Raw genomic sequence first — 27,460 nt, forward strand, 5'->3', positions numbered from 1 at the left:
CGACAAAATTTGCAGGCGTGAAACTGGTCGACAAAATTTGCAGGCGTGAGAAATAATTAAATCTGGTGGGAAATGTCCATAATATGTAGTCAAGAGACCACTTTATTCTATTGTGTAAAACTTACAAAACATTTAGATACTGTTGAATACACATCTTCATCAATACAACAAAAAGAATATTATAAATATTTGAAACTTTTCTATTTTATAGAAAAAGTAATAATTAAAATAATTGAATTTAAATTTATTTTCCCTCTTCGAGATCAAAAGATTCCAAAATTTTCTGTTCTATTAAGAAAATAAAAATAAAAATCAACCCTCTAGATCTAGATCTATTTCCTTTAAGAGACTTTTTTAATTGAAAGACATTAAAAACTTTCTTTATCGGCAAAAACAAGAGAACTACTAGAGACCTATTACCTTATTGCTGAGGGATACCGCGTACACGTATGTGTCATGGGTAATCCGCAATTTCGTCACATTGAATTTCATGAGCCCAAGCTGCACAAGAAGAATCGAATAATATGCCGCTCGAATGTTACCATTCTTACTGAATATCCGTAAACTCTCAAGGTTTACTAAATTACGAAACTACTTCGATTTTACACTACCAACAGATTTCACAAGCTACTACCTAGGAAAAACACAGAACAATTACGAAAACATTGCTTACCGAATTGGTTTCTTAGCCTATTTTTCGGGTGAGTTTTTTCTTTTTTCTTCTTTCAAAATCATTTTAACCGTTCAGATTTTTCATCATTTCTCCAACTTTTCTTGTTTTGGATTCCAGATATATTTTTAGCACATTTTCCGGGTGAGTTTTTTCTTTTTCCTTCTCTCAAATCATTTTAACTGTTCAGATTTTTCATCGTTTCTCCACCTTTTCCTGATTCGGATTTCATATGTGTTTTATTATATTTGGCGGCGAGTTATCTGGGCTTCAATTTGAATTCTCTGGGCACTTTATTGACAAAATTAGGGCAACAAAATACACAAAAATATTAAGTTATAGCTTGTAAATTTGAGGCAACGATTGTTCTGAACTTTTTTTTGTCGTTGTCGTTGTTTAGAATCACATCTAAATTTAAGCAATTTCGAAACCTTGATTACGCTATATGATATGCCAGTCATAGGAAAAACTGTGATTTGGAGGGCAAATTAGGATCGTGCCATAATTTCATTATTAATTATACTTTATGAAGAGCGATATTGATGGGCTTCAAAAGCCATCTTATGTTACATATAAAAATACTAGATTGCCAGGTTATGGTTTGCTTCCAACGTTGGTCAGAGGTTCAAACCCAAGGGTAGAATAGTCGATAAGATAGAAGGTAAATGTAAACAATTTTTGCACTTATATGTAAAAATGGCATCTTTGCTTGGCCGTGATCTCAAAACAACCTTTATCTTTTATAGCTCTGGTGTTTGTGCCCCTAAGTCCATTCTAAAGTGGCAAAGCTTCTAGTGTGTGTACTGCCTTATAAGAATCCTTGTTTCTCAATTCCTGCCAATGTGGGGTAAACTCACACATCCATTGAAAGATTGAAAACCAAACTTATTAAATTGCTAGTGAAGCCTGGATAATAAATATTAATGGGCTTCAAAAGCCATCTTATGTTACATTTAAAATTACTAGATTGCCAGGTTATGATTTACTTCCAAGGTTGATCAGAGGTTCAAACCCAAGGGTAGAAAACTCGATAAGATAGAAGGTAAATGGAAACAATTTTTGCACTTCTATGGGAGGCTTGCATGTAACAATGGCATCTTGGCTTTGCCATGACCTCAAAAACAACATTTATCTTTTATAGCTCTGGTGTTTGTGCCCCTAAGCCCATCTCTAAATTGGCAAAGCTTTTAGTGTGTGTAGTGCCTTATAAGCATCCTCGTTTTTCCAGTTACTGTCAATGTGGGGTGAACTCACACATCCATTGAGAGATTGAAAACCAACTTATCAAATTGCTAGTGAAGCTGGATAATATATATTAATGGGCTTCAAAAGCCATCTTATTTTACATATAAAATCACTAGATTGCAGGTTATGGTTTGCTTCCAAGGTTGCTCAGAGGTTCAAACCTAAGGGTAGAAAACTTGATAAGATAGAAGGTAAATGAAAACATTTTTTGCACTTTTATGGGAGGCTTATATGTAAAAATAGCATCTTGGCTTGGCCGTGATCTCAAAACAACCTTTATCTCTTATAGCTCTGGTGTTTCTGTCCCTAAGCCCATTTCTAAATTGGCAAAGCTTTTGGTGTGTGTAGTGCCTTATAAGCATCCTTGTTTCTCAATTACTGTCAACGTGGGGTAAACTCATGCACCCATTGAAAGATTGAAAACCAACTCATCAAATTGGTAGTGAAGCTGGATAATATATATTAATTCACTTTTTAGTCTGCAAAGAAAATTAAATAATTGGTAACGAATATTTTAAGTCCATATCCATAGAGTTTCTATCTATGTATCTGTTTTAACAATACATGTTTATTATGAATTTCCTTTTTCATCTTTCAGTATGTGTTGTGTTGTAAAATTTGCTCATTGGAAAATTTCTTTCCATCTCTGTCGTTGCATTTGCATTGGTTGCACTGTGCATGGGAATTTTTATTGTTTATGGATGCAAGAAAATTCAGTTTCTGATGATTGATAACTACCAGTATTTGTAGCAGGGTATATGAGGCAAAAACACGTCATGACAATATCCAGAGCAGCAGAGTTTGGTGGAAAGATCATAGTTCCACTGTTTCTTTATTAGTATGAGCATTGGAGCTGCTTTTCCTGTGCCATTTTGCAGTTCTAGGAAATGAAAGGCCAGGATTTAATAAACTCTGTAATTCCAGATGAGATCATGATCAAGGCATTTAACTATTTGGATGGACAAAAAATGGATAGGGATTCGTGTGCTTTGGTCTGCCAGAGATGGTATCAGCTGGAACGTGCAAGCCGGCACACAATTCGAATAGGGGCTTCAGATGGTTCTGATGAGTGCATAGGTTTGCTTGTACAGTTGTTTACGGATCTGCGCTTTGTGTACATGGATGAAAGACTCTCAGTGTCTGCACAACCACCTTCCAGTTCTCATCTTGGTTTTAGACTAGTGGGTAATTTCTTTAGTAATTTCAAGAGAGTGACTCTAAATCAACATCCTTTCTACATTTCTTTTTCTATAGCCTTGGTCAATGCATTCACATGGCAGCTCAGTCTATGTTTATAATTGTAGATGCTTGTTGATTTACTATATATCTGTATTTTAATCTGTCTAAAGTACGTTTTCATTTGTATTTTGCATATGTTTGAAAAATGTTCACATCCAATTTTTCTATTCATATTATTGCAATGCGGAATGATTTCTATCTTGCAGCTTTGGAGAGCAAGAAGATCACATTCATATTATTGTTTGCTCTTTTGGCTGTATTTGCCATTTAATATTATGATTTCTCGTTAAATTTAAAGAGCTCTAGCTAATATTAATTCAATTGAAACAGAAGTCAAGCAGAGCTACTGCCACTGGAAGTTCATCATCAAGGCGAGGAGTGAAGCGAAATTACTCAATGGGGAAATATAGAATTGAAGAAGATGAACTTGAAATGACGACTCTTTCTGATCTTGGTTTGAATGTTCTCGGGAAAGGATGTCCAAGACTGGAAAAACTGAGTTTAGTATGGTGCTCTGCAGTAACCAGTCTGGGCTTGGTGTCAGTAGCCAAGTGTTGTAAGTCCTTGAAGGCCTTAGATTTACAGGTTGGGTTTGCTTGTCCCTACTGTAGTGCTAGTTGCTAATTTATAAACTATAAAGATACCCAATATTTGGGCATTTGTTAGTTGTTTTTTAATAATTTTTTTGGCACCATTATTATTCTAATGAAATTATGGCTTTACTAGAACTGCTTCGATCTTCCGAAGCATTCCATATTTCTAGATGAAGATGGGACAAAGCAAGTTATTCAATATATATTTTTTTGGATAGGCACTCTATTAGTGTAATGCTATGAAAGTTTTAGTTTTTATTTTCCATATATATGTGTGTATGTCTACATATAAACAACAAGTATTGATCAATACATTAATATCACTGACCAACAAATTTTGCACATCAATGCTGAAATATTATATACTTATATCCATCAATATTCAACTTTTCAATATTTCTTCAAATTTCCACACAAAAAATGATAATTTTTGTATACTTTTATTTATTTGTTAATGTCTTTGCTACCAGGTTTGGCTTTTTTCCTTTGTGAATTTGTTGGGTCTTGTTCGGTCTGGATATGGGTGTAATGTCGCCTACTAGATATGAGCCTGTTTAACAATAATTACCTAACTTCAAAACACTTGTAACTCAAATCAATTTGCTTAATTTGGAGACAGTTTCTATCTAAACTTTTTAACAGTAAATCTGAATCAGATATTATCGTAATGCTCAATTAATTACTCTTAAACCTAACATTCTACTCACAATTTCATAAATCTGAGATAGGGCTTGAATCTTACCTTATACTTGGAGAAGAACTTAATTAGGATAACCTGCAACCACAAGGAAACACACACATATTCATTTCTGATTACTTGTAATCTATTCTATTGTAATAGAGAGAGAGAGAGAGAGAGAGAGAGAGAGAGAGAGAGAGAGAGAGAGAGAGAGAGGCATGAAAGGATTGCTTGGGTCTGTTGTCTACCAAGCCCAAGGAATGGTTGCTTCTAACCTCCTTGCTAGACTTGGCGGCCCGTATTGCTGCCCTTTCAAGCTTTTATACCCTTATACACATCCCTTATACACATCTCCATCTTGGTGAGATTAGCATGGAGAGAGTAACTGGTTTCTTGACTTCATGGGTTCTTGTGACCACATGTGAGCCCCTCGTTACCACTGGAGTACTCCCCCCATCCTTCTCACACATGATGTTCCTAACAAACAGTTTCTAATGAATTACTTTATACTGATTGCATAATTGTCTACTGTAAGAATTATTGAATTTCCAGAAGAGCAGTGATTCCGATACAAACAGATAATACAGATTTTCTAGCATTCCTGAATATTATTTGTGCAATCTCTAGTATAATTTGACATTAACAAAGTCTTGATAGAAAACTTTCTATAATCATGAGGTCAGTAATACATGGGTTATGCTGACTTACAAATCGATAATAATAGAAGACTGATCTTTAATAGTGATTGCTGATTGTTTCTTATTATTGGAATTAGTCTCCGCCTTCAGTCTATATTCTCCTCCGATTCCTTTTTTCCTGCTTGCAATGAGAGACCCTCCCCTTTTAACGTGGAGGGAGGGCCACGATGATTGGGGAGAGACGGGACTTATTCTTGGAGTCACGTCTTCCCAAAACAGAACGTTGTCTCCTCATTTGTTATGATTGATAATTAAATTATGATTAGCAAAAATAATAACTTATTTTCGATCTGCATTAAGACATTTACTTCATTATAGAAATAACAACTTAAGTCTGATCCTCAATAATTTATATGAATAATAAATTATAATTAATTAGCATAATCAAACTAGTTACATAAACATGGTAATATAAGATGGATTAATGCTGGCACATGACAATGGGGTCAGAATGGCACTAAGAATCAAACCCCAGGCTTGCTCAGGGTTTGTTGGTTAGACAAGTACATGATCATATAGTTTACAACAGAAAACATTAGCAATTGCAGCAGCTGTTGGGGGTTTCCTAGGTGGCTGTGGCATCAAGGGTTTCCAAGATTGGAGGCTGAAGCAGGGTTGGCATATGCACATTAGTATAGTGAGGAGTCTGCAGATCTTGTGGTGGCCCATTTTCTTTTGAATTGGGAGAGGCATAGGTGTAGAAGAATTCCAGCTTTTCTTGGTGAGGTTGAGTATTTGCTCATGCATAGTTTAATTGCCTAAACATCCGACACATTTAATAATTGCTCCAAATCTTGTGAACCTCGAACCAAAAACTCCTCTATATTCTCCTTCAACTCCACCAAGAGCATATAATAAAATATAACATTCTATATGCTAGGTTTTTCATATTTTTATTTATATTATATATATTTAATATTTAATATTAATTTAAAAATTATTCATTAATTTATTAATTATAGTTTATTTTTTAATTATATATATATATATATATATTTTGATATGCAATATTGCTATCTAGGGGACAAATCCCTTTATATAACCAAAGAAAAATTACAAATCCTCATAGTGGAGGGGTGGTGGATTCCTTCAACACCAAAACCCACATAACACAAATCTTCATCTTACTAATTGTTGGGTACACAACCCCCACGGGAGTAAATGTTCATCAGATACATGACTCCATCTATTAATTTGTTGATCCTATCCATTTGTCCTTGAGAGAACAATGATGGGTTGCTTTATAGAAAACTTTGGAGGTCCTCTAGATTGCATATGATGAGGCCTACATTGAGCAGTCAAAGAGATTCTTGCATTTTATTGTTGTCATGGAGTTCTTGCATGGGAAAGATTTTGCCTAGATCCTCCAAATCACTGCTAAATTGCTAATATTGTAGCCTTTAATTGAGTCAAGAGCTGCATTGTGGAATTTCTTTTAGACATAATTGATCGTGGCTAACCTATCTGATATCTTCTATACTAGGATATCTACAAAATGCTTGAGAATTGTTTCGATGATTTGGTTGTATTTCCAACATCCAAGAATCAGGTACCAATGTTAGCCATCATCAAACTCTTTGCATGACCAACATTGATGTAGAAGAGCTGATACAACTAAGCCAAAAGAAACCCACCTTTGCACTTGCAAGAGTTCTTTCAAGGATATTTTGTGGGCCATTTGGGGTAAAACAAAATTGGTGGTAGGCCTCCATTAATAGTTCTTTCAGTTTCCATATTGGTGCAGGAGCACCTGGAGTCAAGTGAATATGTCAATTAGGTGTTTTGAGTCTTAGGAGTTAGGGTTAGGTCCATTTTGATTCAATAAGGTCTGTTGAGACCATTTGTAATGTTATTTCATGTTTTTAGGTCTGTATGTCTAATTTGGAGTCATGATTTGCAAATTTGTAAAGTTGCTCAAAAAGTTGTCATTACTGTCATTGGGATAGCTAAACCGATGAAGTGTCATTGTTCAAAAGTTGTCATTACTGTCATTGGGATAGCTAAACCGATGAAGTGTCATTGTTCAAAAGTTGTCATTACTGTCATTGGGATAGCTAAACCGATGAAGTGTCATTGTTCAAAAGTTGTCATAAATTTGTCATCGGGATATTTTAACTGATAAGGTATCATTGTTGTCATCGAGATAGTTTACCCGATATGTTGTCATCGTTGTCATTGGCTAAGTCACAAAATATGGCTATTTTCATGGACGAGGTTCGAATTTAATCGAATTTCAAACTTTTATAAAAAAATCGTTCAAATTTGTCCATAAATTCGGCAACTGCTGGGTTGCAGGTGTCTGCAACTACTGGGTCGTCGGATTTTCTCCAACAAGGGTCAATATGCGACGGAATATTCAGCGACGAAAGTTTAAGTATGTGCGACGGTAAATGTCTCCTTAAACTTTAAGTTGAGAGAATCCTTAAACTTCCGTCGGATTTTTTGAAGGCAAATTTAAGTATGTGCAACGGTAAATGTCTCGTATATTGTCGTCGCTGAATATTCAGCGACAAAAGTTTGTTATTATCCATTGTTGGGGATTTCATATTTGCGCTTGGTAAAATTATTGGCGAAGGTCTAGAAATATTATTTAGCGCAGGGTTAAATTAAGGAAGTTTGTTATCATATATATATTTGTCTCGTATACATATTGTTAAGGATGCTTGAGATGTGGATTAATTAAGGAAGTTTGTTATTATATATATGTTGTCACATAAATGTCTCGTATACATATATTTAAAAATAAACAAAATTATATAAGGTGAATTTTATCCGAATTTTTTTTTCCGAATTTTTCCTAGGTCGAATTCGAATTCGAATTCGAAGCTTGTGACTTAGGTCATCGGGATAATTTATTCTATCGGGATTGCAAAATACTGTTCAACCGACTTTGATGGGTTATTCCGATAGGCATCCACATGCCGTGTTCGGTATAGTTATACCGAAATAAATGACATCAGGATAGTTTGTTCTATCGGGATTACTTAAAATTGTTGCTCCGCCTTTATGAGTTATTCCGATGGGTGATCAAGAGGTCATGTTCGAAATTGTTATTCCGATATTAGTGCCCCATGTTGATTTAGTAGCTCGGCATTGTTATTTCGACGGCTGTGTCCAGCATTGATTTGTTAGTTTGGTATTGTTATTCCGATACTTGTGTCTGACAGTGATTTCTCAGATTTGTTAAATTGAACAGTCAAGAAGCCCAAAGGTCTGTTGTGACAGTGGGAAAAGGCAAAATTTGGTATAAATTGTATGAGCAACGGTTGGAAAAGGGAGGGACTGGGGGATTCTGCAATGTACAACTGATTTTCAAATTTGAAATCATTGGCACTAAATTGGAAGCTTATTTCCTGTAATTCGCTTTGTTTTTGCAATTTGCCCTATCTTCTGTATTTGTATTTTGTTGTTTGGATTCCAGTTGTTAAGGTGAGCACCTGTGGATTAAGAGTAGTGTGTTATCTTCCATTTGCTGATGATTGAAATTTTGAACTGTTAAAATTCTGCAGATTTTTCATGGGGTTGCCTGGTTAGCCAGGATAACTAGGGTTCCAAATGAAATTTGATAGTTTCTCCCTGACTCGATTGTCAGAACACCTTGAAACTTGGTGTGAGGACCCAAGAGGGGCTGGAGGATAGAATTAGCATCAAGGAGAGGCATTAGTCCAAGTTTATAATTATGTGCTGCTAATTTGATGAGCATATAAATTTATGATTTGTTGCAATCTGATTGTTTATTTTGTAACAGAGAGTCCCCATAAGGGTATTTTGTGTTTCAAATTTTGTAAGTTTGAAGGAAAGAGTCTCTGTCTTGCATCACATATTCATGTGAATTGTGAAATGAAGATATAGGAGTATAGATTGGAAGGTCATGGATAATATTCTCCCCAATCCGCATTGAGTAGGGAGAAGAGTGTGGGACTCTTGCAAACTCGCCATAGCATCTTTCAAATTTAGAGTAGAAAATGTCGGTGTACCACAGTGAGATCTTGTTGATGTGTCTCCAAGTACTCTTGCAATTTGTGTCATGCCCCCACCATAAGGAAGGCATCGATGCTCAAGAAAATGGTCTTATTAATAAGACTTCACCATTTTCTGCTTTCCTGAACTGTATCAAGGCATATATACTCAGCAATTCATATGCAAATTAACCACATCGACTAAATTGAGAATGATTAAGGATTGCTACATTAGCACTTGTCACTAACAATGACTAATGAGGTGTGATTACACCAAACAGCCAAGGCCGACTACTATTAGAAAAAGAATTAACAATGGTTATTAGAAGAGGATTGACTAAGCCAAGGAAAAATAAATAATTATTGGCAGAAAAATGAATATCAGACAATGGCTGATTAGGCTAAGTAAGTATTTAGCGATGTTTAAATAATAATTTATTTAAGGTCGATTGAGTATTAAGGCATCAGTTAGTTTGAAGAGGCACCTTCATTAAACAATAAGAAGACCCTTGCTCAAGTCACACCCCTATGTGTTCCTTAAAGGATATAAGAGGAGAGTCTCCCATTGGAGAAGGGGCATCAAAGAAGATCAAGAGTTCTCATTGAAGTGATCAGATTAGATCTGAACATACTCTAATTCTTTGTGGTATGCAGAAATAACTGTTTAACATATATATATAATTTGTTGTATGCAACAATAGATGCATGGATCCTTATATACTAATATAATATATATATCTATGCACTTAACACAATGAATATTAGACATAAGTAGTAATATGATTTCCAAATTGCAACAATCAATCATGGCAGAGTGAGGAACGGAATACAAGGGGGGGGGGGAACTGCTATAGACTCCTTAGTAGGTACACCACCTCATATGAGATGGCGAAAGGTCACATGAGGCCAAGAGGTATAGGATATCTGCTCTTGGGCCTAGGGTAGTGTTGTGACCCAATCACACATCAACCCATCCCAGATAGGGACCCCCCTAGCTTTTAGGCCCTTTTGGTTGTTTGGCCTTGGTTTTTGTGTGTGTTGGTAGCAGTCTCTTCAGCTTCTTCGCGTTGCGGATGTTCAGGGGTCAGTTAGAATTAATCTACTTCTCTGTCGAGCGAATTCTATGAGGTCTAGGGCCTGTTTTGTCCTTTTTCTAGGGTTTTGCCTTTTGTCCTAAATTTTAGGGGTTCCTGTTAGGGTTTCGGGAAAACTAAGCATACGACTGGAATCAGGACCCTTCAAGGGACCTCCCAGTGAAATTTGAGCCCAAACGGAGCAACTTTCTATTTTTAGAAAGTCCCTAATTTTAGGGATTTTTCTGAGTCTCGGAATGTTGCCATTTTGCCAAAAATCAAACTTACTATTTTTAGTAAGTTTCTATTTATAGTAAGTCATTATTGCACCCTGTTGGGAATCTAATGCTGATACCTGGAAAGTTTCTATTTTTGGAAAGTCAGTACTGGCAGGGTCAGTCAGACAAGGCGACAGGGATCAGGCGTTCGCAGACATTTCTAATTCCGGAAAGTCAGACAGCAGAAAGAGATAGCTAGAAATGGGTCAAGTGCTGGAAATCCATGCCTAAAATGGAAAGCTTAGGAAAACACTTCGAAAGCACAGGAGGTCAAATATTCTAAGTCTGGGCTGGGGTGCTGAAACCAAGAAGCCATTCATAGGTGGAAAAATCCGTCACTCCATGGACATGTTGAAAATGCGCCCAAGTTTGGGCTGGGGCGCCAAAACCAAGAAGCCATTCATAGGTGGAAAAATCCGTCACTCCATGGACATGTTGAAAATGCGCCCAAGTCTGGGCTGGGGCGCTGAAACCAAGAAGCCATTCATAGGTGGAAAAATCCGTCACTCCATGGACATGTTGAAAATGCGCCCAAGTCTGGGCTGGGGCGCCAAAACCAAGAAGCCATTCACAGGTAGAAAAATCCATCACTCCATGGACATGTTGAAAATGCACCCAAGTCTGGGCTGGGGTGCTGAAACCAAGAAGCCATTCACAGGTGGAAAAATCCGTCACTCCATGGACATGTTGAAAATGCGCCCAAGTTTAGGCTGGGGCGCCAAAACCAAGAAGCCATTCACAGGTGGAAAAGTCCGTCACTCCATGGACATGTTGAAAATGCGCCCAAGTTTGGGCTGGGGCGCTGAAACCAAGAAGCCATTCACAAGTGGAAAAATCCGTCACTCCATGGACATGTTGAAAATGCGCCCAAGTCTGGGCTGGGGCGCCAAAACCAAGAAGCCATTCACAGGTGGAAAAATCCGTCACTCCATGGACATGTTGAAAATGCGCCCAAGCCTGGGCTGGGGCGCTGAAACCAAGAAGGCATTCAGAGGAGGAAAATCCCACTAGTCCATGGACAGGGCTAAAATGCGCCCAAGACTGGGCTGGGGCGTTGAATTCAAGAATGCATTCACAAATGAAAAATCCATGAATCCATGGACGTAGTGAAAATTTCACCTGAGCTAAAAATTGGAATTTTGCCTAAGGTATGGAATCCAAGAGGTCAAGGAGGAATAAAAAGCAAAATTCCCCTCGGGCGAATTTTCGAATATGCTATTTTTAGACACCAAATCCTGACCAAAGGTGGAAACTTTTATAGATTCAGAATCGGGATGAAATTCTCCATCCAATGAGCCTGACTCCTAAATTTTAGGAAGATCCCTAAAAAATAGGGATGTTGAAGGAGCCATGAAAATTCTTTCGAAAGCAGGAGATGACAAGTTGGAGCAGAATCGAGCAAATCCTCAGCAAAATCCTTCAAAATTGGAAAGAATGAAATCAACGAGTTGGCAGGAGGAATCTTCCAAGTATGACGCATGACTTGGAGCATTTAAGGAAAGTTCTAAATTTGAACTTGTTCGCATGGGAAGTTGCCTTTGCATGGCATAGTGATTAGGGAAAGTATGACGCGCCATAAATGCAATTACTAATTAGATGCCTCTTAAGAATTCTATATAAGTTGGGAAAGGCATTTCATTTCTCACGTGCAAGATTCAGGAAAGAAGTGGAGAAGTGAAGAATATTCATACTTAGTCTCTATTTTCATCATTTCGAAGTGCTTCCAAGATGGCGGAACCCAACAAGGCAGCTACTATCTCCAGACAGGCATTGATCAAGGCAGAGATGAGGGGTTTTCTTCCTCATTCCCGGTTGAATTCAAGATGGGAAGAAATCAGCGATACTAACCTTGGCACATTCAACTTGGCTGCATTCAAGATCAGAATGTTCGGAACAACAGGGCATAATCCATCCCCGACAGCTGTCAGAATTGTGAGAAGTGGAATAGTTGCAGCAGCTGGCTTTCCTCTTGCTATTCAATGCCTAAATCTGGTCTTGGAATATGCAACACATTACAATCTGGAGCGGAAAACAATCTCAACGCCAGATGGCAAGTTACTGGCCACATTGACTCCAAAGTCGAGTGGTGAAGCTTTCGGAATCCCTTCACATTATTCCATGACGTATAGGACCAGCAGTGGAGCTCAGGCAGTATATGAAGCAGGCCCCGCCAGGTGTGCTGATTTGATCAACAAGTAGTGGTTGCTAAAGCCTAGAGTGCACGCTTCCAAGATGCCCAAAACTCTCACAATCTTCGAGTTCAAGCAGGAGTATGTGGACCTGATAAAGATGCTGAGCATAGTAATGGGATACTCACATTCGGTGAACTTCGAGCCCTAGATGTTCTTCTATATAGGCAAGATCATGAATTCAAATACACTGATTGACTGGGCTAGATTGATCAGTCACTACTTACATGAACAATTGAAGAACCTGAAAGAGAAAAGGTCCCAGTCCTTTTTCATGAGCTCCTACCTGTTCTATATGCTTGCACGAAGGGGAGGATTCGATGGGCTGCCAGCAAGAGGAATCATGGGTTGCGGACCAGCTCAGTTAAAAGTGCATGAGTGTTATCCTCAGCTACACCTCTCCAATGTTAACTCTTACAGGTTGGTGAATGACACCTTCACCATGTACTTGACACGACTTATGCAAAATAAGTTACACATGAGGTTGTCTCCGCAAGCAAGTGCCTTGGTCCAGAGGTATGGCGCTGCGTTCTTGCAATTCCCCAAATTCACCTACATCAGGACGCAAGGATTCTCCTTCCAGTCTTACAAATTGCCTAGATATCCGTCAAACAAGCTTATATTGCTCGAGCTCATGAGGCAGTTAACTGCCTATGATCAGCTGCAGAAGAAGAAGAAGAAGCAATCTATTGAATTTCCAATTGTCTTGGGGGATTTCATGGAGATATGCCCAGGTTTGGAGGCTGCTGAAAGTGCAGCAGGGGAATTGGCATTCTATCACCTACCATTTTACACATCCAGGGCCCAATATGATCCTTACAGCCAAATTAGGAAGGTTGCCGGTGTCAAATTCATACATAGATTTCACTTAGAGGATTACTGGGCAAGTGCCGAGGATGACCTTGAGGTCAGGAAAAGAATGCTTTCCAGACTCCCCCTTGACACCATTAGAATAAGTGAAATTCATCAGGTACCGGATCAGGTGAAGGAAGATTCAGATTTGATGCAACCCGAATTCGAGAAAGTGAAGGATCAACCTATCCAGTTGCCAGATTGGTCAGAGCCTGAGGTAGATGATTTGAACATCTTAGCTAGACCAGTGCTAAAATTCACCAAGCACTGGATTGACAGGCAGATAAGAAAGCTGTTAGAAGACAATGTCCATCTGACATACTAGCTTATGGGAAATCTGGACTCCCATAGCGAGGCGACTGAAAGCTCTTCATAGGTTTAGGCAGGAAGAGAAGCTCGGATGGACAAAGGGAAAAATGCCCCAAAGAGGCCAAGAGCAACAAAGATGAAGGATATCCAGCAAGAAATCCCACACGAAGTTCAATAGGAAGCCTAGCAAAAGGAACCTCCACAAAAGAGAGCAAGGACAGGAAGGGAGCATTCACTAGTTAGCTCCTCGAGCGTACAGGAAGTGGAGATGTTTCCACCAGAGTTCCCAAACTTGCCGCGAGTCAGGCGAGTTCGCCAAGTTGGCGAGTCGAGCCAAGCTCGGTGAGTTTTGCTGACTCGGGACTCGGACTTGGCGAGTTTTGACCATAGAGTCAGGCGAGTTATGGCAAAACTCGCCGAGTTCGAGCTCCAAGACTCAGCCAGTGGTCAATGTTTTGACTTGACAAAAACAAAAAAAACATGAAGTTGTCTCTCAGTCAGGCGAGTTATGGCAAAACTCGCCGAGTCTGAGCTCCAAGACTCGGCCAGTGGTCAATGTTTTGACTTGACAAAAACAAAAAAAACATGAAGTTGTCTCTCCGTCAGGATTCATATATGGAATATAACATTTAAGTATAAGTGGCATTTCCTTATGTCTTTTCTCCTTCTTATACTTTAAGTTATATTCCATATATATTGTCAGGATGTTTGAGAGTGGTTTCGGACCTCCATGAGTTATAATGCAAAATCTAGTTTTTGGAGGATCCTTCAAATTTCCAGGCTTAGTCAAATTTCAAGCCATTTTAGGATCAGGATGACATTCCAGACTTTTAAGGTGAGTTCACTCTGACCTTGATGTAAGGGACGGGACCTAGGAGGACACTATGCATTCAACCAAGGTTTGATTTAGCAACTTCAAGCGTGACCGGATAGTACACCAAAACCCTAGGATTGATCTAAATAACCCCTAATCAATCAACTGACCTAACCTCCTTCGCTCCACCTTGAGGAGATCCACTTGACTTGATGACCTTTGAGAAACTCAATCCCTTCAATGCAAAGGCTAAGACACTAAAACGACCAACAACAAAACTAAAAGAGCCAACCCTAGAAAGCAAAAAGTGGGCGTCTTCATTTGCAATGGGGCGATATGTGAGTACCTCACAACAGGGATGTTTCTTAAAATTTTGAACAAAAGGGGGTGAGTTGGGGACATTTCCTACCTGTACATCCCAAAAACACTCCCCATGGGGCAGAAGGTTATTTTTGGCAAGGGACATGTCTCTGAGGAGCATATTTTCAAACCCTTCTAGCCTCACAATTCCCCCTTCCATCCAACATATATATAGCCTAAAAACTAAGAGGTCCAAGAAAGACCAAGGTCAACTATAGTCCCAAGGTAAAATCTAAGTTCAACAAGCACACTATTTAATGCTACCATACACAAGCACTCCTTACAGTTTCCAAGTGAAGATGTTCATGATGTCAAATGTTGGTGCACCTAGAATTTCAATTTGGCCAAAGAAAATACTAAACAAAAGCCCCAAACAAGTAGATACTCTACCAGCATGCCTTTCATGGCATAACAAGCTAGCACACATTATAATTGGGCTTTATTCACTAATGGGTGCATGAAACAAGTTTTAAATCGTTAAAAATCTCTTAATTTCAAGGGTTTTTTAATTTTGCCGAGTCATTGCCGAGTCCTAGCTGAGTCATAGCCGAGTCATAGCCGAGTCACGAGTCGAGTCAGCCTTGCCGCATCCGGAGTCCGAGTCTGGGAACTATGGTTTCCACATCCCACAAGCCCACTTCTAGGGAACGTTCCAGTGCCGGTATACTCAACATCAATGCTTCACAAGGCCTTCATCAACCAAGAAATCAGAGGAAAGAAAGTCCCCCGCACCAGGAAGAAGTCCACCAGGATAGCTTCGTGGAGACTATCCTTGGTGAAATGGAAGAGGAATCTCAAGAATAGGTACATGCAGACGATCATAGCCATTCCATCCCCGCGCCTGATTGGTTGATAAACAGATTGGGGAATGAAGCAGAAGGAGGAACTAGTCCTGTTCAAGAGTTGGAAGAAATATTGAAGAGGATGGATCAACCACTGGAAAGGAAGGCTCCCCGAAAGTTTTCCAAGGTAGTTAGGGAAGAATTCGGATCCCGGACTTTGCACATCGCTGAACCTGCAGTGGATAAAGATAGGAGTAAGATTAGGCAGGAGGATTACGTCGTCAGACAGGTTGATCTTGGCCATGCTTCCACCGGTCAAGTTGTGGGGGATTTTGAAGATTCCTCCTTAGCCATGAAGGAGAAGTTGCTGAAGTCAAAGGCAAAATGTAAGTGGCTGAGGGAGGAAAATAGATTCTTATGCGAATACATTAGGAGTTTCAAAAGATCCCTCAGGGAAGCAGGTCCTTCATCCACTCCTCCTCCCTTCCTTCCCAAGGAAGTAGTTGATGATGCAAAACTTATTAGAGCAATGGCACAAAATTCTCGGGAATGGGTAGAGGATGTCTACGCCGAGGCAGGAAAATTCATTGAGGATCTAGCTCAGCTTCATTCGAAGTTCGTGGCCCTCCTAAGCAGATTAGAGATAGCAGAAGAGCTATGGGAGGATGTAGATGTTTACCAAGACTTAACCATTTCTTGGCTTAGGGCTCTGACGAAGACTCCAAGGCAAACCCTAGTGGACGGGAAAGTGATCCAAGAGAATGAAGCCTATGACTTTCCCCGATGGTTCTACGCCATCTGTTCAGGAAAGAACACCCTTGACAAATTCAGCATTGATTCTGTCACCTTGAAGGATGTTTACCTCACTGGGTAAACAGGAAGAATACAGAAATCGAACAGCAATGCACAATGCAAATACAAAAGAAGTACCAGAATAAGCTTGCCATTAATGTCAAAAGATGTTCATATTATAATGTGTCGCCAACATTACATATCCTCCAACACCCGGAGGTGGTACAATATATGACAGCCGAAGGGGTGCGACACAACCGTCGCGACTCCAACTACCTACCCGTCGGCTAACTAACTGACCACCGTAACTCATTATTACCGACGACAACATAAACATAATATACCAACATAACATAATGATTATTCCTGTCAACATCATCCCCCCCAAGAAAAGAAGTCGACTTCGACGACTTAATGCAAAATAGAGATGAACGACAGGAACTACTGACGCCAGTCGGGCCCGGATCTTATACACTTGCTGCGTCCTCGCCTGAAAACCCTTTTCTGCTACCATCTGATGCTCAAGTGCGGATTTCACCAATATTGCTTCCTTTGCCATCACAGTCCTCCTGTGCTTAACCCAAACTTGTCTGCAAAACACGTTTTTCAGTCTCAGCTTCCACCAACTGCTACTCAATTGATACTATCTCCCTAGCCAATTTGTCCTCGATAGCCACCCGTGCTGCTCTCTTGGCATCCAACTCCTGGGTACGCTGAACTAAGTCTCACGCGACTATTGCCTCCAACCTGGTGGTCAGCTCCTCCCGAGCCCTCTATGCATCCACCAAGGCAACCTCACGTCCAGCCGAGACATACTCCGAGTTCCTCAAAGCGTACCAGTCATGCCTGGAGGTGGCCACAATCCGTTGGCACAAATGCTAGGAGCCACCTCAAATCCTCCATCACACTCCCCAAAGGCTAAAAACTGAACTGAATAACTCCCTGGTGTCATACAACTGCGCGGACCTGCAATGCCTTCCCTCAAACTCTGTTTGTTCGCAACCTCCAAATCCGTCTCCCTCTACGGCTTATGGCTTCCCTGCCAATGCTTAGCTGTGGGCTTCTTTCACACAATACGGACAACCACAACACTGCCCGTGGTCTTTTGTAGTTCAAAATAAACTGGGGGTCGAGGGGCAGCGCCCCTCGCAGGGTCCTGGGGCAGCGCCCCAGGTGCGCTCCCTGTCGCAGTACAGGGCGGGGTCGAGGGGCAGCGCCGCTGCCGCCAACACCAATTTACAACCTTCAGAACCCCACGAAAGTCCATGGCGCGCATCATTTCTGTGATATTTTATGATGTCAAAACCCTTCTTCTACACTCCAATATTTTCAGTGTCCAGGCTCCAGATGTCATCGAATCATTTTTCAATCCGTCATCGTTTTTTTTTTTTTTTTAATAAGGCACTGTAATGTCCCCGATGGCACCCCGGCCATACAACCTCCCTGTACGGTCAACAACAACACTGGCACCTCCAATCGTGCGGCTGCTTGGTCTACCTGTGGCGGTCGTTTTGCCCTTACGTGGCTGTGTGGATTGTGCGGGCTTGGTCTCTTTTTTTTTTCTTTTCCTTTTTGCGGTTGTTGTGCGTAACCCTTGCTGTGCGTGTTGATCGGGCCGTGCGGTGCGTGGTCGGGCCGTGCGGTGCGTCTTCCTCCTCCTCTATCCCTTGCTATGCGGCGGGGACCAGGGCGATGAGGTATGTATATTTCATTTTCAAATTTTGGCGCCCAAAACAAATATTTTTGAATTTATTTTAAATGCTAAAATTCGATATGTTTTGAAAATTCAATTAAATGGCATTTAAATATTGCGCTTGGTATTATTTTATTATTTTGCCTTGTAAAAATCGAAATTTATTAATTAAAAATGAAGGCATTTAATAATTAATTATTAATTTAATAAAAAATCAAAGGGAGCGCTTGATATTTTATTGTTTTATGAAGGTTGGCCTTGTTATTTATTAAAAAATCGTTTAAAATGCCTTATTTAATTACCAAGTCGGCCTATATGGAGGTGAGAGGTAAGCGCTATAAAAGGAGGGTGAAAATCTTCATTTTCACATTATCATTTTTTTGCCATTTCACATGCGATTTGGAAGACAAAGGGAGAAGTGCGAATTGTGTGGTAGGAGAGCGAATTTCATCCCAAGCAAGGTGGTGCGATCTTGTCAAGCATTTGAAGACCACATCAAGGACATATCAAAGGTGGCGATATTGATAAGAAGGACATTTATTTGAAGATCACGTTGAAACGTCAATTTTGCCTAGGCGATTTTATTCATTTGCATTCTAGAGTTAGCTCTTTCGTGAGGTATGGCGATTTGGTTTTATTGTTTTAAGTTTTAAATCGTCATAGCTTAAATTTTGAATTTTGAAATTTTGAATTTTGAATTCCTAGCTCAATCGTTTTATTTTAGGAAATGATAACTCAAAGACTTATCATGAAGTTTCCTAAAATATTCTCTAATCCATGTTATTTATTGCAAAATCTAGCTTCTCATTGTGAAATGTTGTGTAGGTATGGCAACCCCGAAGGCGGGAGCATCCACCAGTCGTTCAGCTCTCATGAAAGAAGATCAGAAGACCGAAGAAGTGGAGACTAAGATCGTGTCCAAGTGGAGCAACATTGGAGATACAAACTTAGGCAACTTTAGCATGAAGAAATTTCGAGAGGTCCCTTACATTGGCAAACCATCACCTGTCGCCCGGAGAATAATCGAGAGTGGTATCATTAAGGCGGCCGGCTTTCCTCCAGCTATTCAGTGCCATGAGTTGATGATCGAGTGTGCTCGTCACCAGGATCCACAGTCCAAAACGATCGTATCCAATGAGGGAAACACTTTGGCGTACCTTTCAGAGGAAGCTATAAGTGAAGCTTTCCATCTTCCAGAGCACAGGGACATGATATATAAGAGCTTAGAAGGAGCCAGGTCAATGTACGAAGATGATCCAGATGCTTGTCTAAGCATAATCAATAAGAACTGGTTACTCAAGAGTCGTCCCCGTCTAAGCAAGATCCCGAACACACCGCACAGGATTGATTTCCAGGAGGAGTACAGAGATTTGATTACTATGCTCAACCGAGTTACAGGAGCCCCTCATGCCTTCTATTTTGAGAAGTGGATGTTCTACTTCATCCAGGTGATTGTTCAAGGGAAAGGTACCATACATTGGGCTAGGATAATTAGCCATTGCTTGGACGTACAATTGAGAAGACTCAAGGCTACCAAGACCTTCGACATGAGTTCATACGTCATCTATGCCTTGATCAGGAGTGTTGAATACGCAGGACTACCTCACAGAGGAGTGATTGGAAGAGGACCCGGCGAGGTCAGAGCTTGTGATTCCTATGCCTACTTGCATCATCCGCCAGGAAGCAACTACAAGCTAGTTAATGATACCTTCACGATGAACATCACAAGGACGTTGCAAGGTGGGATTCACAACAGATTATCTCAAGATGCACAGGATTTAATCAAGAGGTACGGTGCTTGGTTCATTCAGTTTCCCAAGTTCACTTATATTAGAGTGCATGGATGTCCTTTACCTCCATACATGTTGCCGAGATATCCGACAGACAGAATTGTGTTACTTGAAGTAACAAGACAGTTGGCAGCATATGCAAGGGCATTCAGACACAGACATCAGAATGGAGTTCCAGTACCCATCATTTTGGGCAATTCAATTGAGGTATGTCCTAATGCTTTAGCCATGGATGACGCAGAGAAGGAGTTAGCCTTGTATTCTTTTCTATCTTTTGCTTTGAGAGAAAGCTTTGATCCACATGGGCATTTAGAGGAGATAGTCGGCAGAAAGTTTAGGCATGAGTACCAAATAGAAGATTTTATGATGAATCTCTTAGATGATCTTGAAGTGAAACGAAAAATGCATTCTAGATTGCCTTTGGATTTCATCAGGAAATGCAGGATTTACAGAGTGGCCGACCAAGCTCAGGACAGTGGCAGACATATCCAGTCTTCCTATGATCGAGAAAGCAAAACAATAAGGTTAGATTGGAATGAGCCCGAGGTCATGGATCTAGATACTTTGATGGCTCCAGTTTTGTCTTGTACTCGCAGATGGGTTGACGTACAACATCAGAAGTTGAGAGAGCAAGGCATAGCTGTGACTTTCACTTTGGAAGAGAAACCAGCCGAAGGTGGAGCTAGTGTGAGTGAAGGCAATCCTAATCCTAGAAATTCAGGTGAAGGTAACCTTCGATGTGCCAGTGAGGGCAATCTCCATCCAAGAGGTTCGAAGAGGAAAGAGAGACCTGGAAAGAGAGAATCTTCCAAGAAGAAACAAGAGGCCAACCGAGATCGTTCATCCGGTACATCTTCTAGACCAGAGAAGAGGACACTTCAAGTGGAAGAATCCATGGAGTCGATGGTACAGAATGACAGGCAGGAAGGAGGACAGGCACAACATGGTTCACCAGATGGATCTCTCCAGGACTATGAGTTAGATGAAGATAAAGAAGACAATGAAATGACATCTCCTCCCAGACAAGAAGAAATAGTGCACAAAGAGATTCAAGTTCAAGAAACAAGATCGATTATCCCAGATTGGTTGAAGGAAAGATTAACCAAGGTGATTGTAGTAGAGGACGAGGACAGTGCAATTGATTTAGAGAGCCTTGTTGGACGTTCACACGAAGTAACAGAGAAGAGAAAGGCTACCAAGATGTCCAAGATGATTCGAGATGAGACTGGATCCAGAAAACTGCAGATAGCTACACCGGCAGTAGACAAATATGAAGGTGAGATCCTAGCAGAGGAATATGATATACAGACATTTGAGCTAGGACCCTCTACAGCAGAGCAGACACTAGATGATGCTACCGACTCATTTGAAGCATAGAAACAACAGTCTGGAAAAAAACGCGATTAAACCCGATTAATCGTTGATCGGGTGTCTGGCCGATTAATTCCCCCCCAAAATCGCGTTTTAATCGGTCAACGCGGTCAACGATTTTTTCGAGTATAATCGGCAAAAAAACGAACATATTAGACGCGATTAATCGGTAAAAATCACCAACGCGGAATAATAACCCGCGAAAACCCTAAAAATCCCTGCGAAAACCCTAAACACGCCGCAAAATGTTAGAAAATGTCAGATTTTTTATAAATACGCGGGGAAGGTGTTTGTAAATTAACAACGAAAACCACGGGGTCGCGTAATTAGACGGAAGCCATTGTGGGGTCGTGAAATAGCCCGACGGGAAGAGAAGAGGCACGGGAGCTCGACGAAAACGGGAAGAGGTCGCGCCATTGCACATTGACGGGAAGAGGTCTTCTGCCATTGCCAGGTTTTTACACAAATTTTTTTAATCCAAAGTTTTATGTGATTTTCTGTATTTTTTATGTGATTTGCCAGAAATATACAGAAATAATTTTCCTAAATTAATTTAATGTATTAATAGATTATTAATTTTAAGTATTAATAGATTATTAATTTTTTTATGTTATTTTCTGTATTAATAGATTATTAATTTTTTTATGTGATTTTCTGTATTAATAGATTATTAATTTTCCTATATTAATTTTATGTATTTTATAGAAAATTAATACAAAAAATAGAGTATTTGTATGCAGAAAAAGAGACTATATTAAATAGAATTTTTTTATGTGATTTTCTATATAAATAGAGTATTAATTTTTCTATATTAATTTTATGTATTTTATAGAAAATTAATTAAAAAAACAGAGTATTTTTCTGTATATTTCTTTATTTAATATAGTATTAACTTTTCTTTATAATTTTTTTGTATTAATTTTCTATATTAATGGCTGTATACAGAAGTACTTATATATTTTTTGTATAGTATAGAATCATAGATTAATGCAGAAAATATATACTCTATTTTCTGTAGCCACTGTAAAAAATTTATACAGAAAATATAGCCACTGTAATTTATACAGTGGCTATATTTTCTATATAAATTTATACAGAAAATAAAGTATATATAGGAAATTTATACATAAAATATTTTTAAAAAATTTATGTATATGTTTTTTGTATATATATTTTTGCTCTATTTTCTATATAATAAAAATCATATTAAACTCCATTTTCTTTATTAATTTATACAGTTTAATTTGCACAGAAAATAGAGATATATTTTTTATAAAATTGGGTAGACTACCATAGAAACCCTACTGCTCAACCATATCACTTAAAAATTTCCTTGTTTTGGTTTTTTGTGATAGAAAACAATTCATAAGTGAAGGAACAATTAGGATTCATAATACATTTGGCAGTTACTATGCTTAAGCCCCAATCCTTATTTCCTAATCATCAATCCTGACAAAGGATGGGGAATTACTTGTCATAGGGCGTTTAGAAACCAGTCTACTTAACATGCTTATGAAATTGTGTCTTTATTATGACTTGTGACAATATGAAGTCTTAGCTTTGCCCAACTAATATTCTATTTGATCTTGATTTTGATATAACTTTGCATGGCATTGATTCTTTAAGTGTCAAAGGTCTAATATAGGTGCCCATATAACTGTGTGTGACTTCTACTATTAGTTCTTTGTCTTGATGTCGTAAATTTATGAATTAATGTCATTATGTCACAGTTGTTTGTGGTCATCTACTAGGTTATGTATTGAGCAATGATTAAAGTATACCATTGGTGTAAACTTGAAATTCAATTACATTTAGGTTTCCAATTTCCCATGTCAATGTAATTAAAATGCAATTATTATACACAAGCCCAACCCTAGATCCCTCAAAAGTTTAAGACTAAGTGTAATGTTTTTACAGATCTGTTTTTTGATCAGAATGCCGCGTCAAAAAGACTTTGCGTGGACACATTGCACAGCAGTTCCTGGTAGCACGAAGGTCAAGTGCAATTGGTGTCTAGAAGAGATCAGTGGTGGAATTTATCGTTTCAAATGGCATTTGTCCAAAGAACGAGGAAATAACACCGTGATATGCAAGGCATGCCCTACAGATGTCTCGTATCAGGCAAAGCAATCTCTTGACGGGATTGCTGAGAGTAAGGCCAAAAAGGCAAGAATTACCGTTGAACTAGGTTCTAGTTCTGCAGATCCCAAGACGAACCATTTGGGTGAGGAGGATGGTGAAGATGGGAGTTTCAGGGAATCTGGGTCGACACATAATTCTATAGCACATGGACCAAATACAGGTGGAGGAAACACTAATGCTTTCTTCCAACCTCGTACCACACCAGGATCACAAACCACTTTGGAGAGTACAGGATGGAGGAAAACTGTCACTGAACAAGCAAAGAAGGCAATTGCTAATTATTGGTACTCCTCTCACACGGCATTCCATGCTTCCAGAAATCCATATTGGCAACCCATGGTAGATGCTATTGCAGCTGTAGGTCCTGGGTTTCAAGCCCCATCTTGTGAATCATTGAGGGTTGGTATGCTGAAAGATGCAGTAGAGGATGTTCAAGATGTTGTTAAACAACATCGATTACAGTGGGCTAGAACTGGTTGCAGCATCATGTCAGATGGTTGGACAGATAGAAGGAACCGAACTCTCATTAACTTCCTTGTCTCTTGTGAGATTGGCACTGTTTTTTTGAAATCTGTGGATGCATCTAATATGATGAAATCCACAAATGCATTGTTTGAGATGTATGACGTGGTAGTTATGGATGTAGGGCCACAAAATGTGGTTCAATTTATCACAGACAATGCTGCTGCTTGTGTTGCTGCAGGGAGACTTCTGACAGATAAATATCCTTCCATGTTTTTTACACCATGTGCAGCACATTGCCTTGATCTAACCCTAGAGGACATTGGAAAAATTGAATGGGTTAAGGCGGCATTTCAGAAAGCTCACAAGGTTACCAAATTTGTTTATAATCACACAAGGGTTTTGGCTATAATGCGCTCTTTCACAGGAGGCAAGGAGCTAGTTCGACCAGGAGTGACAAGATTTGCAACATATTTCCTTGCATTACAAACATTATGTGAACAAAAAGGTAATTTAAGGCGAATGTTTGTTTCAGCTGAGTGGATGGAGTCTGGTTTCACAACTCAAGCAAATGGCATAGCAGTGGCAGGGTATATGTATTCTACCACATTTTGGGAATCTATTGAACAAATTGTAGAATTTTCAGAGCCTTTAGTAAAAGTCTTGAGACTAGTGGATGGAGATAAACCCCCCATGGGATATGTGTATGAGGCCATGGATAGGGCCAAGGAGGTGATAAGGAGTAAGCTGGAAAATAACAGGGATAAGTATATGCCGTTGTGGGACATAATTGATAGGAGATGGGATGGACAAATGCACACTCCTCTCCATGCTGCAGGATATTTTCTCAATCCTCTGTTATTCTATAAGACTGACTTCCTGGAAATTGATGCTGAGATCAAACAAGGCTTCTTCAAGTGCATGGAAAAAATGTTTCCTGACTTGGAAAAATTTGATGTGGCTACGATAGAGCTGGAAATGTACAAGCATGCTAAGGGCTTTCTCTCTTCTAGGGCTGCTATACAAAGCAGAAAGACAATTCAACCAGGTACACTCTATAAACTTTTGACAATCTCTTTATTTTGCCAACCATTAAGTTTGTTAAGATTATAAGATATTCTTAGTCTTACAATATCATCTCCATATAATGTGTTTTTCAGCTGCATGGTGGGCTTCTTTTGGAGATGAAATACCAAATTTAAGGTGGATGGCGGTGCGTATTTTGAGCCAACCATGTAGCTCATCAGCTTGTGAGCGTAATTGGAGTGTGTTTGAACACATACATTCTAAGAAACGCAACCGCCTATCACAACAACGACTGAATGACTTGGTATTTGTTCATCACAACCTCCGCTTGAAGATAAGGAAAGCTCAAGGTGAGAATATTAATATATAGTTGCAGTTTTTTGAATTGTATTCACTATTCATTGGTTTTTCATTTGTAAGGGAAACACTAATTTCTACATGGGCAAAATCAGGAACTATTGAGGAATGCTTGCCAATTGACCTCGATGAGATATATCCAGAGTGCGAGTTGATTGCTGCTGATGATGCTGATGATGATGATGATGATGTTGATGATGATGTTGATGATGATTATGTTGTTGCTGATCGTCCGCTTGTGTCTGAAGATTTTGATATCATGAGGCAAGCCAACTTTCGTCCTGAATGGGTTGAAGGAATTAGGACAGGCTCTTACCCAGGAGCTTCATCATCAGGGCCTCCTACTCTCTAGCATGTCATTGCCTACATTTGAGATTTTGGAATTTTGTACTTAGTTTACAGGTTGACTTTGTTCAAAGTCACAAACTATATTGTAATTGACATTTTGACATCTATCACCATCTAGATATTATTTATGGTGTAGTATATTTTGTGGAACGTAATCAGTGATATGAATATAAACAACAAAAATCTATTTCTTGCAATTCATGTTTTCCAGTGTCTATTTTATTTGCCTACAATATCTCTATGCTATGGAAATACCCTAAAATATATAAAAAAAGTAGTTTTTGATTGTTTTTCTGCAATTTTTTACGTTTTTTTGTATATCCGATTTTTTCCCGATTTTTTCCCGATTTTTTGAAAAAATCTTATACTTTTGTTTTGCCGATTAATTCCCCAAACGATTATTGTTTCCTTGATTTGAAGCATTAAAAGACAAGCTTAGAGAAGAAATGGAGAAGAATAGAAAGCTTGAGAGAGAGGTCGGTGCATGGAGGACATATTTCAGTCACATCAATGAACCTTTGGGACGTCAGGATCCAACTAGATCACCAGTGCAAGCACTTCCACTTCAATCAATCAATGAGGCAGAAAGATTCAGGAACATGGTCCAACGTACAAGTACTTGGATGGATAAATCTCATACAGTGGCCATAGAATTTGTAACAAGGATGATGAAGATTATTCATCAAGCTATCCAAGTTCTTGAGATAATCCACAATTTGATGATAACAGTAGCTGCATTTGCCCATACCAAAGATGTCATCATTCCTGTCTTGAAGGTAATTAGACACACATCAAGGAAAGTCTTAGCACAAGAGAAGATCATGGATGGAGGACCTCACAGTTTGCTTCAGTGGTCAACCTTACTCCATATGAAGAGTGTTTTCTTCGAGGACATCAGTACTAGATGTAGCCAAGTTGAGGAGGTGATCAATCCGATCCAGGACAGAGTATTTGAAGTACTTCGTACCATTCTTGGCAGAAGGATCGAGGTCGAGACAGATGTGGATATGCAGGAATTAGAGGATAGAATCAAGGTCATCTTTTGCAAGGACGCAAATGTTACAGATGAGCAATATGATCAAATGTTTGCCACCATGCTCCTGATTGAAAGAACAAAGGAACTTGAATCTACTTGGGACGCAGCTCTTCTAGATGCATTCGATCAGGTCATCCACTTGGAAGAGAGTATGAAGAATCTTCCCGAGATTCCAATTGCAGAAATCGAAGGAATCGTGACAAGATTCATTGCATATGCCAAAAAAGAACATTGGAAAGGGAATAAGATTCTAGATGAAAGGTTGTTATAGATGACATGGCATCTTATTTGTCATTGGTTTATGTCTCCTAGATTTTTGTGCCAAATTTAATATTTGGCTATGTATTTAATATTGTTCAGTAAAAAGGAGGCCATTTGTAACAAACCCTAATTAGGGTTTAGGTGTCATGATCTTGACCGTTGATCTACTTTCGATCTGGACCTTTCATTGTAATTGGGGATGCTATTTATACCCCCATTTTTCATTTCATTTGGTAATGGTTAGATATCAAAGAGTTTATTGTATTAGAGAGATTAGAGTTAGAAGCAATTTTATTTTGTAGCGAGATTGAGTTTTGAAGAGAGGAATTCAAGCAATTGTTGTACATGATGACTTGGAAATCAATAAAGTATTGAAGTTATGGTGTTTTGTTGCAACTTTCTTGGTTATCTTCATGGTTGTTTAATCTACTTGAATCATGCT

At 39.1% G+C, this 27,460-nt stretch overlaps 2 protein-coding genes across 10 annotated transcripts in view; both read left to right on the forward strand.

Moving 5' to 3' along the window:
- Positions 1-363: 363 nt before the first annotated feature.
- The window catches only part of LOC131034465 (F-box/LRR-repeat protein 4), a 150,324-nt gene continuing 123,227 nt past the window's right edge, over positions 364-27,460 (forward strand). For 2 of the 9 annotated variants that reach the window (XM_057965964.2, XM_057965971.2), the window contains exons 1-3: positions 367-701; positions 2,657-3,096; positions 3,485-3,739. In XM_057965964.2, the coding sequence (XP_057821947.1) occupies positions 2,803-3,096; positions 3,485-3,739 (549 nt within the window). In that variant the 5' untranslated portion in view covers positions 367-701; positions 2,657-2,802. Of the gene's footprint in view, positions 702-790; positions 815-2,656; positions 3,101-3,484; positions 3,740-27,460 lie in introns of those variants that run through there. The other 7 variants (XM_057965967.2, XM_057965968.2, XM_057965970.2 and 4 more) reach the window with 7 other exon arrangements.
- LOC131034464 (uncharacterized) lies at positions 22,494-25,902 on the forward strand. Its single transcript, XM_057965963.2, has 3 exons — positions 22,494-25,038; positions 25,151-25,366; positions 25,469-25,902. The coding sequence occupies exons 1-3, from the start codon at positions 23,292-23,294 to the stop codon at positions 25,723-25,725; spliced, it is 2,220 nt and encodes a 739-aa protein (XP_057821946.1). The 5' UTR covers positions 22,494-23,291; the 3' UTR covers positions 25,726-25,902.

This window comes from Cryptomeria japonica, chromosome 9 (assembly GCF_030272615.1).
Source record: "Cryptomeria japonica chromosome 9, Sugi_1.0, whole genome shotgun sequence".
Taxonomy (NCBI): domain Eukaryota; kingdom Viridiplantae; phylum Streptophyta; class Pinopsida; order Cupressales; family Cupressaceae; genus Cryptomeria; species Cryptomeria japonica.

Bases quoted from the DNA above. Each gene is read 5' to 3' on its own strand.
- LOC131034464 (XM_057965963.2), top strand. From the start codon at position 23,292: ATGTTTTTACAGATCTGTTTTTTGATCAGAATGCCGCGTCAAAAAGAC. The intron at 25,039-25,150 runs GTACACTCTATA...TGTGTTTTTCAG, and splicing joins CAGAAAGACAATTCAACCAG to CTGCATGGTGGGCTTCTTTT. The intron at 25,367-25,468 runs GTGAGAATATTA...GGGCAAAATCAG, and splicing joins GAAGATAAGGAAAGCTCAAG to GAACTATTGAGGAATGCTTG.